Raw genomic sequence first — 18,338 nt, 5'->3', positions numbered from 1 at the left:
CAATTAAGTTTCAACATAAATGTTGGAGGGGACACAAACATTTAAACCATCACAACCACCAAACACAATTAGTTTCGTGGCCTTAATTAGCTATATGAAATTCATGGAAGTTAGTTTCAATCCTCTGTCTCTTTCTTTTCTGTATGCTTTCTGCTCCTCAGAAACCCTCCTCATCTCTCCTTTCTATCCATTAAGTACCCATGCCCTTCCTAACTCCTCATCTTCCTACCCCACCAAGAAAGCCCTCTCAGAAAAGGATCTGATGTCAGCCATTTATTTGCTGGAGCAAATACATATCCATGTTTTACCCCTCCCTGAGGCATTTGCACTTTTATGCTTGCTCATCAAAGAACAAAAGACTTTGTCTTACTCAAGACTTTTAGATCACTCACAACACAGGATTTCTAGGGGATATAAGACAAGTTTTCCAAGTTGGGAGAAAAGCCATGCCTTAGGTGGGTTGCCTGTGTCGCTCCAACTAAGTACTTAACTTCAGGATTACAAATAGGATATCATTATGATTTCTATTTCCCTTTTTCCTTTGGAGCCCAGTCACGTAGAAGTAGAATAAGTATAATTGTCAGATCACAGCACCCTGGCATTATGGGGCTGTTATGGTCCATTGTTATTATGTGAATTATTCAGTTAATTAGTTTATTTTTTAAATATGATAAACACCCAGGAACCCACCAGTCAACACAAAAGCTAAGTCCTTGGCAATAATCTACATCCAATTCTTCTCATCGAACCAGGGCAAAAGCTACAAGATGGAGACCCACAGAACTTTTTCTCATTCCTTTTAAAATTGGCCTAAGGTTGGTTGGCTTGTTGGTTGGAGAGTAGGAGGGCACAATTGTTGCTCTTCTTTTTTTTTTTTTTTTTTTTAAGACAGGGTCTTGCTCTGTCACCCAGGCTATAGTACCGTGGCCCAGTCTTGGCTCACTGCAACCTCCACCTCCAGGTTCAAGTGATTCTCATGCCTCAGCCTCCCAAGTAGCTGGGTTTACAGGCATGTGTCACCACACTGGCTAATTTTTATATTTTTAGTAGAGATGGGGTTTGCCATGTTAGCCAGGCTGGTCTCAAACTCCTGATCTCAGTTGATCTGCCCACCTAGGCCTCCCAAAGTGCTGGGATTACAGACGTGAGCCACCATGCCCAGCCAGCTCTTCCTTTTTAACAGTGGAAACTGAGGCCCATGGGAAGGACACCTTGGACAGGGCGTGGGTACAGTGGTTCATGTCTATAATCCCAGCGCTTTGGGAGACTGAGCTGGGAGGATCACATGAGGCCAGGAGTTCAAGACCAGCCTGGGCAACATAGTGAGACCCCCATCTCCACATAAAAATTTTTAAAAGAAAAAAGATAAGTCAGAAGTTGGGTATGGTGACACATACCTGTAGTTCTAGCATGTTGGAGGCCAAATTGGGGAAACTGTTTGAGGCCAGGAGTTTGAAACCAGCCTAACAGCATAGCAAGACCTCATCTCTACAAAAAATAAAAAGTTAAAAAATGATAATAAAAGAAAAGTCAGAGCCACCTGGAACCCCTACCCTCAGCAAGCCTAACCTCCTCTCTGTTTCCTCCTTCTCCCTTCTAGACTATGCAGAATTCATTTTCTTAGGACTCTTTATGTCCGAAATGTTTATAAAAATGTACGGGCTTGGGACGCGGCCTTACTTCCACTCTTCCTTCAACTGCTTTGACTGTGGGGTAAGTGCTCTTGTTTCTAAAAAGTTCATTTCTCCAGCTCTTGCCTGGAATGACAGATACTTGGACACATTAAAGGGAGAAAGGTAAAGTCACCCCTGAATATGAGAGACTCAGATGGATGCAGAAGGAATGAGAAAACAATCCCAAACACTGGCAAGGATCCAGGGTACCCAGAACCCTCAACCACTGCCAGTGGGAGGAAAATGTATAGACCCCCGTCGGAAAGCTAAGTAGGGGACATAAGACAAGTTTTCCAAGTTGGGAGAAAAGCCATGCCTTAGGTGGGTTGCCTGTGTCGCTCCAACTAAGTGCCTAACTTTAGGATTACAAATAGGACGTCATCATGATTTCTGTTTCTTTTTTTCCTTTGGAGCTCAGTCATGTGGAGTAGATGAAGTATAATTGTTAGATTACAACACTCTGGCATTATGGAGCCATTATGGTCCATTGTCATTTTGTGAATTGCTCAGTTTACTTTTAAATGTGATGAACACCCAGGAACCCACTAGTCAACAGAAAACCTAAGTCCTTGAGAATAATCTACATCCAATCCTTCTCATCAAACCAGGGCAGAAACTACAAGATGGAGATATAAGCCAGCATTCCATTGCTAGGAATTCATCCTAGAAAATCTCACCCAGATACCTAGGAGACACAGGCCAGAATGTCTCTGCAGCTGGAAGTGAAATTAAGGTTGTTCGCAAATAAGTGGAGATTACCTGGCCCAGGGCAACCCTAATAATTTAGCACAGTCCTGTTGGTCTCAGGAAGGCTTAATAATTTATAATAACTGAATGTTGTACTGTTTTCTGCCATTATAGAAAATTATGTTGTTGGAGAAAACAAAATACATACAAACAAACAAACCTTCCCTACATAAATGGACCAAATGTTTAAAGAATAAAACCAATTTCTTTCCATTAGAAAGAAAAGAGCACTTTGGGAGGCCGAGGCGGGAGGATCACGAGGTCAGGAGATCGAGACCATCCTGGCTAACATGGTGAAACCCCGTCTCTACTAAAAAATACAAAAATATTAGCCGGGCCTGGTGGCTGGTGCCTGTAGTCCCAGCTTCTCAGGAGGCTGAGGCAGGAGAATGGCGTGAACCCGGGAGGCGGCAGAGCTTGCAGTGAGCAGAGATCGCGCCACTGCACTCCAGCCTGGGCGACAGAGCGAGACTCCGTCTCAAAAAAAAAAAAAGAAAAGAAAAGAAAGCTGGGTGTGATGCCCCATGCCTGTAACCTCAGCTATTCAGGAGGCTGAGGCAGCAGAACTGCTTGAGCCCAGGAGTTGAAAACCAGCCAGGAACCATAGCAAGACCCTGTGTCTACAAAAAAAAAAAAAAAAAAAAAAAAAGCCAGGTGTGGTGTACATACCTGTAGCCCCAGCTACTCAGAAGGCTGGGGTGGGAGGATTGCTTGAGCCCAGCAGTTTGAGGCTTGAGGCTGCAGTGAGCTATGATCACACCACTGAACTCCAGCCTGGACAAGAGACTGAGACCCCATCTCTAAGAAATAAAAGTAGACCAGGTGCAGTGGCTCACACCTGTAATCCCAGCACTTTGAGAGGCGGAGGCAGGTGGATCTCCTGAAGTCAGGAGTTCGAGACCAGCCTGGCCAACTCGGCGAAACCCCGTCTATACTAAAAAAAATACAAAAATTAGCCAGGCGTCGTGGTGCCTGCCTGTAATCCCAGCTACTTGGGAGGCTGAGGAAGGAGAATCGCTTGAACCGGGGAGGCAGAGGTTGCAGTAAGCTGCAATAGCACCACTGTACTCCAGCCTGGGCGACAGAATGAGACTCCATCTCAAAAAAAAAAAAAGAAACAAAGAAACAAAGAAAAATTTAAAAATGTCCTGAGCAGCCTTGTGTGTAATAGTTCCAAGTCCCAATATCCATGTATCCCTTTGCTGTAGAACAGATACATATTTTGTGGCATATCTATATAATGAAATACTCTGCAACAATGAAAGTCCACCAGCAACAGCCACATGCCCAACAACAGGAATGAATCTCACCCACATAACATGGCACAGAAGGAGGCAGGAGCTAGCAACGTAAGTCCATACAGTTCATGCAAAGTTCAAATGGAAAAAATTAAACTATATATATTTTTTTCTTTTTTTTCTTTTTTTCTTTTTTTTTTTGAGACAGGATCTCACTCTGTTTCTCAGGCTGGAGTGCAGTGGCGCAATCTTGGCTCACCACAACCTCCACCTCCCGGGTTCAAGCCATTCTCCCACCTCAGCCTCCCAAGTAGCTGGGATTACAGGCATGCATCACCATCCCCCGCTAATTTTGTATTTTTCGTAGAGACGGGGTTTCAGCAATTTTCCCAGGCTGGTCTCGAACTCCTGACCTCAGGTGATCCACCCGCCTTAGCCTCCCAAAGTGCTGGGATTACAGGCGTGAGCCACCACGCCCCACCTTAAATTATATTTTTTGAGGATGATACTTGAATACTTTAAAAAGTCAAGGACCTCGAAAACACAATGCTCAGTAGGAGAAACCAAACACAAAAGGTCAAGTATTGCATAATTCCATTTGTATGAAATGTCCAGAGCAGGCAAATCCATAGAGACAGGAAGTAAGATTAGTGGTTGCTAGGGTCTGGTGAGAGAGAGTAGGGAGTGACTGCTAATGGGGCCAGGGCCTCTTTTGGGGGTGATGAAAATGTTTTGGAACTTGATAGAGGTGATAGTTGCAGAATATCATGCATGTACCTAAATGCACTGAATTGCGCAATTCAAAGTGTGAATTTTATGCTATGTGAATTTTACCTCAATTTTTTTTTTAAGGTAAGAAAATGATTATTACAAAATTCAGGATGGTAGTTATATCACAGTGTCTCTGGAAACTTCCAGGGTATCCACATGTCCCTTTTTATTTTATTTTTTATTTTATTTGAGATAGGGTCTTGCTCTGTTGCCCAGGCTAGGAGTGCAGTGGCAGGATCGCAGCTCTCTGCTGTCTCAAATTCCTGGGCTCAAGCTGTCCTCCCTTCTCAGCCTCCTAAGTAACTGGGACTACAGGCACGTGCCACCATGCTTGACTAATTTTTTTTTTTTTTTTTTTGTAAAGTCAGGATTTCTCTGTTACCCAGGCTGGTCTTGAACTTCTGGGCTCAAGTGATCTGCCCACCTCAGCCTCCCAAAGTTCTGGAATTACAAGCATAAGCCACTGCCCCTAGCCTTCTCCTAACTGTTGACATAGGTAGTAGTTGCATGAACATTCACTTTGTAATTATGTGTTTCAGGGATTCTCAGGCCTGTGTGTGCTCTTAATAAATAAAAAAGAGGCCGGGTGTCGTGGCTCACACCTGTAATCCCGGCACTTTGGGAGGCCGAGGCAGGAGGATCACGAAGTCAGGAGTTCGAGACTAGCCTAGCCAACATAGTGAAACCCCGTCTCTACTAAAAATACAAAAACTTAGCTGGGCGTGGTGGCAGGTGCCTGTAATCCCAGCTGCTCGGGAGGCTAAGGCAGGAGAATCTCTTGAACCTGGGAGGCAGAGGTTGCCGTAAGCCGAGATCACGCCACTGCACTCCAGCCTGGGCGACAGAGCAAGACTCCATCTCTAAATACATACATACATACATACATACATACATACATACATACATACATATAAAAAAATAAATAAGAGGCCAGGTGCAGTGGCTCAATGCTTTGGAAAGTAGAGGCCAACACTTGAAGAGACCAAAGCAGGAGAATGGCTTCAGCCCGGAAGTTTGAGATCAGCCTGGGCAATACTAGCGAGACACCATCTCTATAAAAATGCTTTAAAATTAGCCAGGTGTGGTGGTGCACACCTGTAATCCCAGCTACTCAAGAGGCTGAGGTGGGAGGATCACATGAGCCCAGGAGGACAGTGCTGCAGTGAGCTATGATTGCGCCACTGCACTCCAGCCTGGGTGACACAGTGAGACCTGGTCTCTATAGATAAATGAATGGATGAATGAGGGGGTCAAGGATCCTCACCCGGCTTCCATTTGGAGGGAGGAGTTTGGTTGGGTTCTTACAAGGTTGGTGCCTAGGAAATGCTTGCCAGTTCCAGAGCCCAGACACTGTCCCTGGACATGAGACCAGGTCCTCTGCCTTAGGTTATCATTGGGAGCATCTTCGAGGTTATCTGGGCTGTCATAAAACCTGGCACATCCTTTGGAATCAGCGTGTTACGAGCCCTCAGGTTATTGCGTATTTTCAAAGTCACAAAGTAAGTCTTTGGGGTTCCTGGATATTTGTACAACGGGTGGGGATGGGGGACACGGTGGGGCCGCCTCCAGAAAGTTGGGAAAGTGAGCCTCGTGCTTCGAGGGCTAACTCCGGGGCCCTGCCTCCCCCGCCTGGCCTGAGTCCTCGCCTGGCCTCTGTCGGCAGGTACTGGGCATCTCTCAGAAACCTGGTCGTCTCTCTCCTCAACTCCATGAAGTCCATCATCAGCCTGTTGTTTCTCCTTTTCCTGTTCATTGTCGTCTTCGCCCTTTTGGGAATGCAACTCTTCGGCGGCCAGTAAGTCCTTCACAGGAATTCCAACCCCTGGTTCCCTGGGGTCAGGCTCAGGGCATCCAGAGGCCCACATTCCCCTCCACCATGCAGGCTGCCTTCCTTGTAGCCCAGACACCTATTGTGGTCACCCAGATGAGCAGGGCCCTGGGTACCACTCAGGGTTTCCTGGGGACAGAGATGATGGAGGCATTCGTTTCCTTGGAGATGAGATACTGAGCCACGCCCTCAGAGCACCTGGGGTGGGGCCAATGTAAAATGTCCGTGTCCTCCCTGCAGGTTTAATTTCGATGAAGGGACTCCTCCTACCAACTTCGATACTTTTCCAGCAGCAATAATGACGGTGTTTCAGGTACGGCCTCCACCTGGCCCCATGGGCCAACGCCTCTCAGTGTCACAGGTGAAAGTGCCTACTCCACATCCAAGGGGCTTCCCTGAACTCCTCCTTCTCTACCTTGCCTTTTCATACCACTTTAATGTACAGATTTTATGGTTATCATTATTCAAATATGGTGAGGCCAACAGATCAGAAGATGAATGTCACTGGAAAGAGTTTGTGGCTGGGCATGGTGGCTCACGCCTATAATCCCAGCACTTTGGCCAGGTGTGGTGGCTCACACCTGTAATCCCAACACTTTGGGAAGCCCATGTAGGCAGATCACTTGAGATCAGGAATTCGAGACCAGCCTGGCCAACATGGTGAAACCCCATCTCTACTAAAAACACAAAAATTAGCCGGGCGTGGTGTCACATGCCTGTAATCCCAGCTACTTGGGAGGCTGAGGCAGGAGAATTGCTTGAACCTGGGAGACGGAGGTTGCAGTGAACCAAGATCGTGCCATTGCACTTCAGCCTGGGCAACAGAGTGAGACTCCATCTTTAAAAATAAATAGATAAATAAATAAATAAATACACTTTGGGAGGTCAAGGTGGGAGGGCTACTTGAGGCCAGGAGTTTGAGACCAGTCTAGGCAACATAGTGAGACTCCATCTCTACAAAAAAAAATAATAATAATAATTAGCTGGGCATGGTGATGCATACCGCCTAGCTACTGGGGCAGCTAAAGTGGAAGGATCGCTTGAGCCCAGGAGGTTGAGGCTGCAGTGAGCTACAATCATACTACTGTACTCCAGCCTGGGCAAGAGAGCAAAGCCCTATCTCAAAAACAAAAAGAAAGTTTGCTATACTCGCAGATCCTCAGAGAAGGAACACACCATGCAGGACCAAGCAGGGAAGCAACAGGGTCAAGCAGGAAGAGAAGGAAAATCTGGGCAAGAGCCTTGACTGTGGTTTCCATGGGAAGGAATGGGTGAGGCAGAGTAAACAGCTCAAGAATGGCTAGTTTGGTTCATTTCAGTGGACCCTGGGGCAGAGGAGATGTTCCTACTTGTCTAGGACCTGACCTTGGGGTGTTAGGGCAGGTGGATAGTGTTGGGAAGGTAAAGGAAGTGGTTGGGATATGGGCTGGTTAGGATATTGTTTGGTTTGCATTTGAAAAGCCTGCTCAGGGCTAAATTGTTTACCTACCGCTAGGGACTGGCTAGTGCTGGACAGGGCAGTCCCTCCAGAGTCAGCAAGACCCCAGATGTATCAGAATAAAGAAAATAAAATGCATGGCCAGGCCAGTGAGGTGATTCATGCCTGTAATCTCAGCACTTTGGAAGACCAAGGTGGGAGGATTGCTTGAGCCCAGGAGTTTGAGGCTGCAGTGAGCTCCAGCCTGGGCCACAGAGCAAGACCCTGTCTCTTCACAAAAAAAAGGCAGAGAAACAAACAAACAAAATAAATGGCTAATACACCCACCAAATCTGAAGATACCTTGGTCTCATATTCCAGGGTGATCAACTCAAAGCAACTTCTGCGCCCATGTGGGCACATTCCCTGAGGCTTGGAACTGGCCCAGCCGGGACCTTCAGAGCATCTCTGGTGGATTCTTTCTCTTTGGGGGACTGAGGGTATATAGAAAATGTGACTTCACTGTCTCCTTCTCCTGGGGAGGTAGCTTCTAAATGAGACCCCTAGACAGGGAGTTGAAGAGGAAATCTTCCATGAAGGGAAGTTCTGAGCCCCCACATAAGCAATTTTTTTTTTTTTTGAGATGGAGTCTCTCTCTGTTGCCAAGGCTGGAGTGCAGTGGCGTGATCTCAGCTCACCAAAACCTCTGCCTCCTGGATTCAAGCCATTCTTCTGCCTCAGCCTCCCCAGCAGCTGGGTCTACAGGTGTGCACCACCATGCCTGGCTAATTTTTGTATTTTTAATAGAGACAGAGTTTAACTATGTTAGCCAGGCTGGTCTCAAACTCTTGATTTCGTGATCTGCCTGCCTTGGCCTCCCAAAGTGCTGGAATTATAGGCATGAACCACCTCACCCGGCCCATAAGCCATTATTAATAGCACTGATTACTAGTCATGTATCTTTAGCTCAGAGGTTCTCACCCAAGGGCACGTCTGTCCTGCAAGGACATGTAGCAATGTCTGCAAGCATTGTTGGTTGTCATAGCTAGGGAGGGGGTACTACAGGCATCTGGTGGGTGGAGACTAGGAATGCTACTCAACATCCTACAATGCACAGGACAGCCCCAAATAGAATAATCTGGCCCCAAATATCAGCAGTGCTGAGGCTTAGAAACCCTCTTTTAGCAGATTAATGTTTTGGGAGTTCTTTAACTATACTTTATCCTCATGGAAATATGGATAGAAGGAAGGAAGTTGGATTTTTTTAAAGGAGCATGTAGGTGCTGTTTGAATATCCTCTTGGTTCTTTCAATATGCATCAGCAAAACTTCTATCTGTCAACACCTAATCCTTTACCTTGGTCTTTCTCTGGTCCCCTGCTCTGCCCCCAAGGAACTGCAGTCCAGTAGTACTGTGAATTTTTTGCACCACACCCTAAAAGGAGCAGCGTTGGTGGATAAATACCCCAGCTCCCTCACCCTCAGGTGGGATGACCTCCAGAGCTCCCTAGCAAGACCGAGCCCCGGTTACCTACAGTGGAAACTCGCTTGATAACATATTGTTTATATTCCACCCTCTTTTCCCTTTCTCACTTCTCCTCTCCCCTACTGGTGGTTCCTGAGATCACCTCCCAGATAAACCACTTACACCTGAACCCTTGTTCCAGGGTCTGCCTCAGGCAGGGGGACCCCAAACATGTCTTTGTGCTACGTTTGTGCTTTCCACATAGTAGTTTATTTAATCATCACCATGACTACATGAGGAACACGGGTAAATATTAAAATCCTGTCTTAGTCTGCTCAGGCTGCCATAACAAAATACCACAGACTGGGTGGCTTATACAGGAAACATTTATTCTCTCACAGTTCTAGAGGCCGGGAAGTCCAAGATCGAAGTGTTAGCAGGGTTAGTTCCTGGTGGGGTCTATCTTCCTAGCTTGCAGATAGCCACCTTCTTGCTGTGTCCTCATATGTCAGAGAGAGAGAGAGTTCTGGTGTTTCTTCCTGTTCTTTTTTTTCTTTTCTTTTTTTGAGACAAAAATCTCAAAAAAAGAAAAATTTTTTTTTAGGCAAATCACATTTTTTTTTGTCGCCCAGGCTGGAGTGCAGTGGCGCAATCGTAGCTCACAGCAGCCTCAAACTCCTAGGTTCAAATGATCCTCCCACTTCAACCCGTTGAGTAGCTGGGACTACAGATGTGCACCAGCTATTTTTTTATTATTATTATTATTTGTAAAGAAGGGGTCTTGCTATATTGCCCAGGCTAATCTTGAACTCCTGGGCTCAAGTGATCCTCCCACCTCGGCCTCCCAAAGTACTGGGATTGCAGGCATGCGTCATGGCATGCGGTCTCTTCCTGTTCTTATAAGGGCACTAATACCATCATGAAGTCCCCCATGACCTCGTCTAACCCTAGTTACCTCTTAAAGGCCCCATCTCCAAATACCATCCCATTATAGGTTAGGGCTTCAACACATAAATTTGGAAGGGAACACAATTTAGTCCATAGCAAATCCCCTTAATCACATCAGGTAAGACAGAGTGACAGGAGGGTTTGTGACTCCTCCAGGGTTCCGTTTTCCTAGAAGCCAGGCTAAGAGCCACTCAATGCAGGAACAGCCCTTTCTACCCGCGAAGAAAGAGAAAAGCCAAGGAGAAGCCAACACAGAGTCTAGTTCCGCAAACCAGGCAGGATTGTTAAAGACCTCCTGGGCTTGGGGGTGGAGTGGGTGGATGCCGGCTCCACAACTGCGTCTCCGAGGGGCCCGTGGCTGAGAGGGGGTTGGCTGTGTGTTTCTTCCTCCCCTTTCAGATCCTGACGGGCGAAGACTGGAACGAGGTCATGTACGACGGGATCAAGTCTCAGGGGGGCGTGCAGGGCGGCATGGTGTTCTCCATCTATTTCATTGTACTGACACTCTTCGGGAACTGTATCCTTCATGGAGGGAGAGATGGGGACAGGCCTGGACCTCTGGCAGAGGAGAGGTGGCAGGGGCTCAAGGGCGGGTACTGAGAGACCCAGATACCCAGGGCCCAAGTGGTGTCCCACCAATGGTTGCTTTTCCTGACTCAGACATTTGCAGACACCCTCCTGAATGTGTTCTTGGCCATCGCTGTGGACAATCTGGCCAACGCCCAGGAGCTCACCAAGGTGGAGGCGGTGGGAGAATGTTTCTCTGGCAAAGTTACCACCTACCCATGGCAGATCAGGACGGGAGTAGGGGTGGGGGCGCGGGAACGGGGTCACAACTTTTGCCGGGGATGCACTGTGCAAAGAGAAGGCGCCTCTCCCCCCCACTCCCAGAAACAGACTGTCCCTCCTCAAGCAAATTCTACAGCCAAGAGGGTGGGAAGGGGGAAGGCAGTGAGGTCACTGCAGGAAACAGATGGCAAACTCAACCAAAAGGCCGTTTACAGGGAGTAAGCAGGGTTTCCAAGGAATGATGTCGCCCCCAAGCTAGTGGATGGGAGAGGGAGTGCTGTTATGGGGACCCAATAAGAGTTGGGGCCAAGGAAAAAGGGCTGCCACCAGCCCTGGGACCTTAGAGGACCCAGAACCATGGCAAGGCACAGATGGAATGACCAATAAATGTCCCCACCTTCTCTCTTCCTCTGGCTTCCCACTGGAGCCTCCCCTTAGCCAAACCTAGCATGTTAAGAGCTAGCCTCGGTCCAGCCTAAGCCCCTCCCCAAGGACCCTATTAAGTTAAGATTACATGTAACAGGTACAGGGTCTTCCTCTCAGCCCCGAGGTCGCCCTCAGCATTGCAGCCCCACCTCCAGTGCCTCGAGGTGTTCAGGACATGTTTGTGAAATTGAACCAAACTAAGCAGACGGTTGCCAACGCTCCATCTGCCGGCCCTGGCAGGAGGGAGAGAGAGTTTCCCGGCCCCAGCTCCCACTGGAGGGCAGCGGAAGCCTCTGCCATCCCAAGCACACGGCCACGAGCCTGGCCACTGTGGAGCCGGCTGGCATGGCTGAGCCGAGGGCTGATCCAGCCATGAGCTCATCCAAGTTCCAAGAGTCCATCCTCAGGGGCTGGTGCAGGAGGGTAGGAGACGGGGAGGGAGAAAGGCCAGCTCATTTATCTCCTGGGAGGTGTGGACATTCTTCTCCAGACCCACATTCTTTCTTTCATTGATCCTACAAGCATTTCTTGGTCATTTAATATGTGTTTTTAATCCTATTCAATCATCATGGAAATCTTAGGAAGCAAGCTCTCTGAGCCCCATTTTATAGATTTCATCATTCAGTAAGCACTTAATGAGCACCTACTGTGTGACCAAGACCCTAGTCTAGGACTTAGGGATTAAGTAGTGAACCAAAAAAGGCAAAAATCTCTGTCTTCATGGAGCAGGGATTCAAGAGGGGAGACACACAAGAAACAAGAGAAATTTGTAAACATATGTAGCTTGTCAGTTGGTGATAAATGCGACAGAGAAAAATTCAGTAGGGAAAGTCGGGGAGAGTTGGAATTTTAGATGAGATACGTGTCGCACAGAGAGGTTGAGAGACTTGCCCAAGGCCACACAGCAGTAAGTTGTGGAGCTGGGATTTGAACCCAGGCTGTCTGGGTCTGCAGCTTGTGCTCTTAACTGCTGTGTACCAGTTGCTTGAATTTGAGCATGTTTCCTGCTCACTTGGGAACCTGTGGGACATGCAGATTCCAGAGTCCAGCCCTGGTTCTATAGATTCTTTGGGGGAGCCTGGGGATCTGCATTTTAGGTGTTTTTGAGGCAGATGGTCCAGAGACCTGGCTCTGAAAAATGCTGGGAATGGTGCCAGGAGGGGTGGGGGTGGCCCTGTGAGAGCAGGGTGGCCAGCCAGATCCCATCTCCATGTTGTCTCTGACAGTGTCCTGATCTGACCATTTCCAAGGTGGTAAGGTTGCTCCCCGTTCTAGTAATTCGGAGCACAGCGGGAGAGCTGTCCTGCAATGCCATGACTTTTCTTATGGGCGGGTTCATTTCTGGCCATTTCTTTCTCGTTGCTTTTTCTTTGCTTTTTCTTTGTTGGCTTTTCTGTTTTACGAATGAGGCCCTGCATGAAGGCTGAAGAAGGATTTAAAGTCCAAAAACGTCTTTTTCTGTATGTATTTTTAGAACATCTTCCCCCATTCTCCTCCTCTCTGAACCTAACCACCAGTGAGCAGCCGCACCCTGGGCAGTTGGCTGTAGCCCGAGTGCCCTGCTCTCCTTTCCCCGCCGCCTTCCTGTCGTGGGGGCTGGGAATATAAATTCCTCTCCTGATTCTCTTTCTGGGGGCTGTTGACAGTGCATGGCATGGGCCATCGAATGCCAGGCTCTTCTGTGTGTGAGGCTAGTTGGTGTTTTTTGAACGCTGGTTCAGAGAGTTCACATGGCTCAGAAAGTCTAGTGAGAGGAAAATCTTTGCGTTGCTTTCCAGCTCATTAAGACAGGATGCAGGGGCCAGGCACAGTGGCTCATGCCTGTAATCCCAGCACTTTGGGAGGCTGAAGCGGGAGGATCATTTGAGGCTAGAAGTTCAAGACCAGCCTGGGCAACATAGCGAGACCCTGTCTCTACCAAAAAAAAAAACAAAATTAAATGTATCTGGGCATAGTAGCATGCACCTGTAGTCCCAGTTGCTTGGGAGGCTGAGGTGGGAGGATTGCTTGAGTCCAGGAGTTCAAGGCTACAGTGAGCTATGATTGTGCCATTGTACTCCAGGATGGGCAACCAAGGGAAACTCTGTCTCTGAAAACAAACAAGCAAAAGAAAAAAGAAAAAAAAAAAAAAAAAAAACCAGACTGCAGGAAAGTCTTCATTGTAGGAAGAGAAGGGACATTTTTATTTTTTGTCATCTGGCTGTGTGTTAAGATAGGCTTCATAATGAGTTAGATGTCAAGCTTATACACAGAGGGCATAGCAGTACACTTAACCAATAGCAGGTACCCATTCTGATTATGGAGCCTTGGTTCTGATTGGTCGATACTCAAGCCAAACCTATTTTTAAATATTTCAAATGTTGCCCCTGGTCAGCAACAGAGTCAGAAGTGAGTCCCCAAGGCCTAGTTCCTGTTTTGTGAACAAAGATTCCATGTGCCTTTTAGGACGAGCAAGAGGAAGAAGAAGCAGCCAACCAGAAACTTGCCCTACAGAAAGCCAAGGAGGTGGCAGAAGTGAGTCCTCTGTCCGCGGCCAACATGTCCATAGCTGTGTAAGTGCCCCTAATCCCTGGGATGCTACCCCGGCTCCTCAACCTCCACGCTATCCCAGGCATAGATTTGGGAAGCATTAGGGGTGGTCCTTGACAGAATTGAGCTTTAGGAAGAGACACTTCTCGTCCTTCCACCCACTTTTACTCAATAAATATTTAGTTAGCAGCTGTTATGTACCCAGCACTGTTCTAACTTCTGGGTATACAGCATTAACAAGGAGAAAAAAAATCCCACCTGAGTGTAGCCATTCTATCAAGGGAAGGAGTCAATAAACTAGATAAATAAGTAAATTATATATTGTGTTGACGGTGATGGAACTACAGAGAAAGTAGGGGAGGAAAATAGAAAATGCTGGAAGTGGCCGGGCGCAGTGGCTCAAGCCTGTAATCCTAGCACTTTGGGAGGCCAAGACGGGCGGATCACGAGGTCAAGAGATCAAGACCATCCTGGCTAACACGGTGAAACCCCGTCTCTACTAAAAAAATACAAAAAACTAGCCAGGCGAGGTGGCGGGCGCCTGTAGTCCCAGCTACTTGGGAGGCTGAGGCAGGAGAATGGCATAAACCTGGGAGGCGGAGCTCGCAGTGAGCTGAGATCTGGCCACTGCGCTCCAGCCTTGGCAACAGAGCGAGACTCCGTCTCAAAAAAAAAAATAAGAAAATGATGGAAGTGAAGACAGTTGTGATTTTAAACAAAGTTGTCAGGGAAGGCATCACCTAGAATAGGGGTCACCAGTCCCTGGACTGTGGACTGGTACCAGTCTGAGACCTATTAGGAATGGGGCCGCACAGCAGGAGGTGAACAGTGGGCAAGCAAGCATTACCGCCTGAGCTCCACCTGCTGTCAGATCAGTAGGCGGCATTAGATTCTCATAGGAACACGAACACTGTTGAGAACTGTGCATCTGAGGGATCTAGGTTGCGTGCCCCTTTTAAGAATCTAATGCCTGAGGATCTCAGGTGAAACCGTTTCATCCCAAAACCACCCCCCACACCTGGGTCTGTGGAAAAACTGTCTTCCACAAAACTGGCCCCCAGTGCCAAAAAGGTTGGGGACTATTCACCTAGAAGGTTACATGGCCTGAAGGAGGTGAACACGGAGGAGCCATTGGGGGGCCTGGGGAAGAGTATCCCAGGCAGAGGGAAGAGCATGGGCAACGGCCCTGAGTCAGGAACATGCCTGATGTGAAGGAGGCCTGTGTGACTGGAATCGAATAGTAAGTGTGAGGAGGTGAGGGCAAGGAGGTGACAGGCAGATTACACAGGGCCTTCTGGGTCAGGGGGAGGACTTGGGCTTTTGCTCCTAGTCAGGTGGGAGCCATGGAGGGTTCTTGAGCAGAGGAGGCTGGGCCCTGATTCAGATGCTCACAGGCTCCTTCTAGCATCCAGTGGGGAGTAGAGGGTGGAGAGCAGGAGTAGGAGGCTGAGATGTGGGTTGGTTAGCCTGGGCCATCCGTCCAAGCTACAGTGCCTACCAATGCTCTAAGTCCTGTGAACACCCCACTGCAGGAAAGAGCAACAGAAGAATCAAAAGCCAGCCAAGTCCGTGTGGGAGCAGCGGACCAGTGAGATGCGAAAGCAGAACTTGCTGGCCAGCCGGGAGGCCCTGTACAATGAAATGGACCCGGACGAGCGCTGGAAGGCTGCCTACACCCGGCACCTGCGGCCTGACATGAAGACGCACTTGGACCGGCCGCTGGTGGTGGACCCGCAGGAGAACCGCAACAACAACACCAACAAGAGCCGGGCGGCTGAGCCCACCGTGGACCAGCGCCTCGGCCAGCAGCGCGCTGAGGACTTCCTCAGGAAACAGACCCGCTACCACGATCGGGCCCGGGACCCTAGCGGCTCGGCGGGCCTGGACGCACGGAGGCCCTGGGCGGGCAGCCAGGAGGCCGAGTTGAGCCGGGAGGGACCCTATGGCCGCGAGTCGGACCACCACGCCCGGGAGGGCAGCCTGGAGCAGCCCGGGTTCTGGGAGGGCGAGGTCGAGCGAGGCAAGGCCGGGGATCCCCACCGGAGGCACGTGCACCGGCAGGGGGGCAGCAGGGAGAGCCGCAGCGGGTCCCCGCGCACGGGCGCGGACGGGGAGCCCCGGCGGCATCGCACGCACCGCAGGCCCGGGGAGGAGGGCCCGGAGGACAAGGCGGAGCGGAGGGTGCGGCACCGCGAGGGCAGCCGGCCGGCCCGGGGCGGCGAGGGCGAGGGCGAGGGCCCCGACGGCGGCGAGCGAAGGAGGCGGCACCGGCACGGCGCTCCGGCCACGTACGAGGGGGACGCGCGGAGGGAGGACAAGGAGAGGAGGCATCGGAGGAGGAAGTAAGTGGAGGCGACCTGGAATCCGGAGAATGACAGTAACAATGACAACAGCCAAAGTAGCACGTGCTGTGTATTTTTTTATAAAAATATATTGGAAAATGCTGTATTTGGCCAGGTGCAGTGGCTCGGGCCTGTAATCCCAGCACTTTGGGAGGCTGAGGCGGGTGGATCACTTGAGGTCAGGAGTTCAAGACCAGCCTGGCCAAGATGGTGAAACCCCATCTCTACTAAAAATACAAAAATTAGCCGGGCATGGTGGTGGACGCCTGTAGTCCCAGCTACTCGGGAGGCTGAGGCAGGAGAATCGCTTGAATCCGGGGGGGCGGAGGTTGCAATGAGCCGAGATCACACCACTGCACTCCAGCCTGGGAGATAAGAGTGAGACTCCATCTCAAAAAAAAAAAAAAAAAAAAAAAAAAAAAAAAAAAAATTCTATATTTGGCCAGGAGCAGTGGCTCACACCTGTAATCCCAGCACTTTGAGAGGCTGAGGCTGGCAGATCCCTTGAGCACTTGAGGTCAGGAGTTGGAGAACAGGCTGGCCAACATGGTGAAACCCCGTCTCTACTAAAAATACAAAAATCGGTGGTGCCCGCCTGTATTCCCACTACTCGTAGAAGGCTGAGGCGGGAGAATTGCTTGAACCTGGGAGGTGGAGGTTGCAGTGAGCTGAGATCGTGCCATCACATTCTAGCCTGGGCGACAGAGCAAGACCCTGTCTAAAAAAAAAAAAAAAAAAAGCTGTAGTTTTTTGTTTTTTTGATACAAGGTCTCGCCTTGTTGCCCAGACTGGAGTGCAGTGACACAGTCATAGCTCACTGCAGCCTCTACCTCCCAGGCTCAAGCAATTCTCCCGCCTCAGCCTCACAAGTAGCGAGAACCACAGGAATGTGCCACCATGCCTGGCTAATTTTTGTAGAGACAGGGTTTCACTGTGTTTCCCAGGCTGGTCTCAAACTCCTGAACTCAAGCATTCTGCCTGCCTTAGCCTCCTTAAAGTGCTGGGACTACAGGTTTGAGCCACCACACCCAGCCTAATTTTTTTACCTTTAGTAGAAACGAGATCTGGCTATGTTGCCCAGGCTGTTCTCCAACTCCTGGCCTCAAGCAATCCTCCCACCTCAGTCTCCCAAAGTGTTCGGATTAGAGGCTTCACGGATGGGGAAACAGAGATTGAGTGAGCTCCTCAAGGTCATGCATCTAACCAGTGTCCTTGAACCCAGGCTATCTGGCACCAGAGGCCTTAAACATTGCAGGGAAACTATTAAGAGAAGCCCCACTGTCGTCCAGAATGATATAGTCTTCCATGTCCTTGCTGTGTGACTTTTGGAAAGTGACTTCATATTTCTGGGCCTCACATAATGGAAATAGTGGGATCTAATTGGGTCATTGCCAGGATTGAATGAAGTAATGTATGCAAAGGGCCTGGAAGAACAGTTGACACATAATAAGTGCTCAGTAAATTTAGACCATTTTTTGCCATTTTCAGCCAACTGTCTTTACCTAATGTTATTCTTCAGAAGTTTGAAAAGCCACTCTGTTGAGAGGTCAAGGCAGGAGGATCACTTGATACCAGGAGTTGGAGACCAGTCTGGGCAATAGAGGCAGACCCCATGTCTGTAAAATATAAAAAATTAAACAGATGTGGTGGCATGCACCTGTAGTCCCAGCTACTTGGGAAGCTGAGGCAGGAGGGTCACTGGACCTAGGATTTCTAGGCTGTGATGAGTTAACGATCGCACCACTGCAGTCCAGCCTGGGCGACAGAGCAAGGCCTTGTCTCAAAAAAAAATAAAAAAGAAAGAAAAAGAAAAGTCACTCTGGGCCCTAAGAATTAAAGGGGGAGCAGAGTTTCAAAGTTTTGCATGCAGCAGGATGTGGTGGCTCACGCCTGTAGTCCCAGCACTTTGGGAGGCCAAGGTGGGAGGATCTGCTTGAGCCCAGGAGTTCAAGACCAGCCTGCACAACATAATGAGACCTCATCTTTTAAAAATAAATAAAGGCCGGGCGCGGTGGCTTAAGCCTGTAATCCCAGCACTTTGGGAGGCCGAGACGGGCGGATCACGAGGTCAAGAGATCAAGACCATCCTGGCTAACACGGTGAAACCCCATCTCTACTAAAAATACAAAAAACTAGCCGGGCGAGGTGGCGGGCGCCTGTAGTCCC

The 18,338-nt window shown here is 49.1% G+C and overlaps 1 protein-coding gene across 3 annotated transcripts in view; it reads left to right on the top strand.

Moving 5' to 3' along the window:
* CACNA1A (calcium voltage-gated channel subunit alpha1 A) overlaps positions 1–18,338 on the top strand; it is a 307,922-nt gene that overhangs the window by 191,260 nt on the left and 98,324 nt on the right. For 2 of the 3 annotated variants that reach the window (XM_030935868.1, XM_030935869.1), the window contains 8 exons: positions 1,601–1,713; positions 5,816–5,928; positions 6,093–6,224; positions 6,498–6,570; positions 10,486–10,603; positions 10,757–10,824; positions 13,747–13,853; positions 15,363–16,172. In XM_030935868.1, the coding sequence (XP_030791728.1) occupies positions 1,601–1,713; positions 5,816–5,928; positions 6,093–6,224; positions 6,498–6,570; positions 10,486–10,603; positions 10,757–10,824; positions 13,747–13,853; positions 15,363–16,172 (1,534 nt within the window). Of the gene's footprint in view, positions 1–1,600; positions 1,714–5,815; positions 5,929–6,092; positions 6,225–6,497; positions 6,571–10,485; positions 10,604–10,756; positions 10,834–13,746; positions 13,854–15,362; positions 16,173–18,338 lie in introns of all 3 variants that reach the window. The other variant, XM_030935870.1, reaches the window with a different exon arrangement.

Source organism: Rhinopithecus roxellana, chromosome 8 (assembly GCF_007565055.1).
Source record: "Rhinopithecus roxellana isolate Shanxi Qingling chromosome 8, ASM756505v1, whole genome shotgun sequence".
Taxonomy (NCBI): Eukaryota; Metazoa; Chordata; class Mammalia; order Primates; family Cercopithecidae; genus Rhinopithecus; species Rhinopithecus roxellana.
This window is presented reverse-complemented; position numbering and strand designations above follow the sequence as displayed.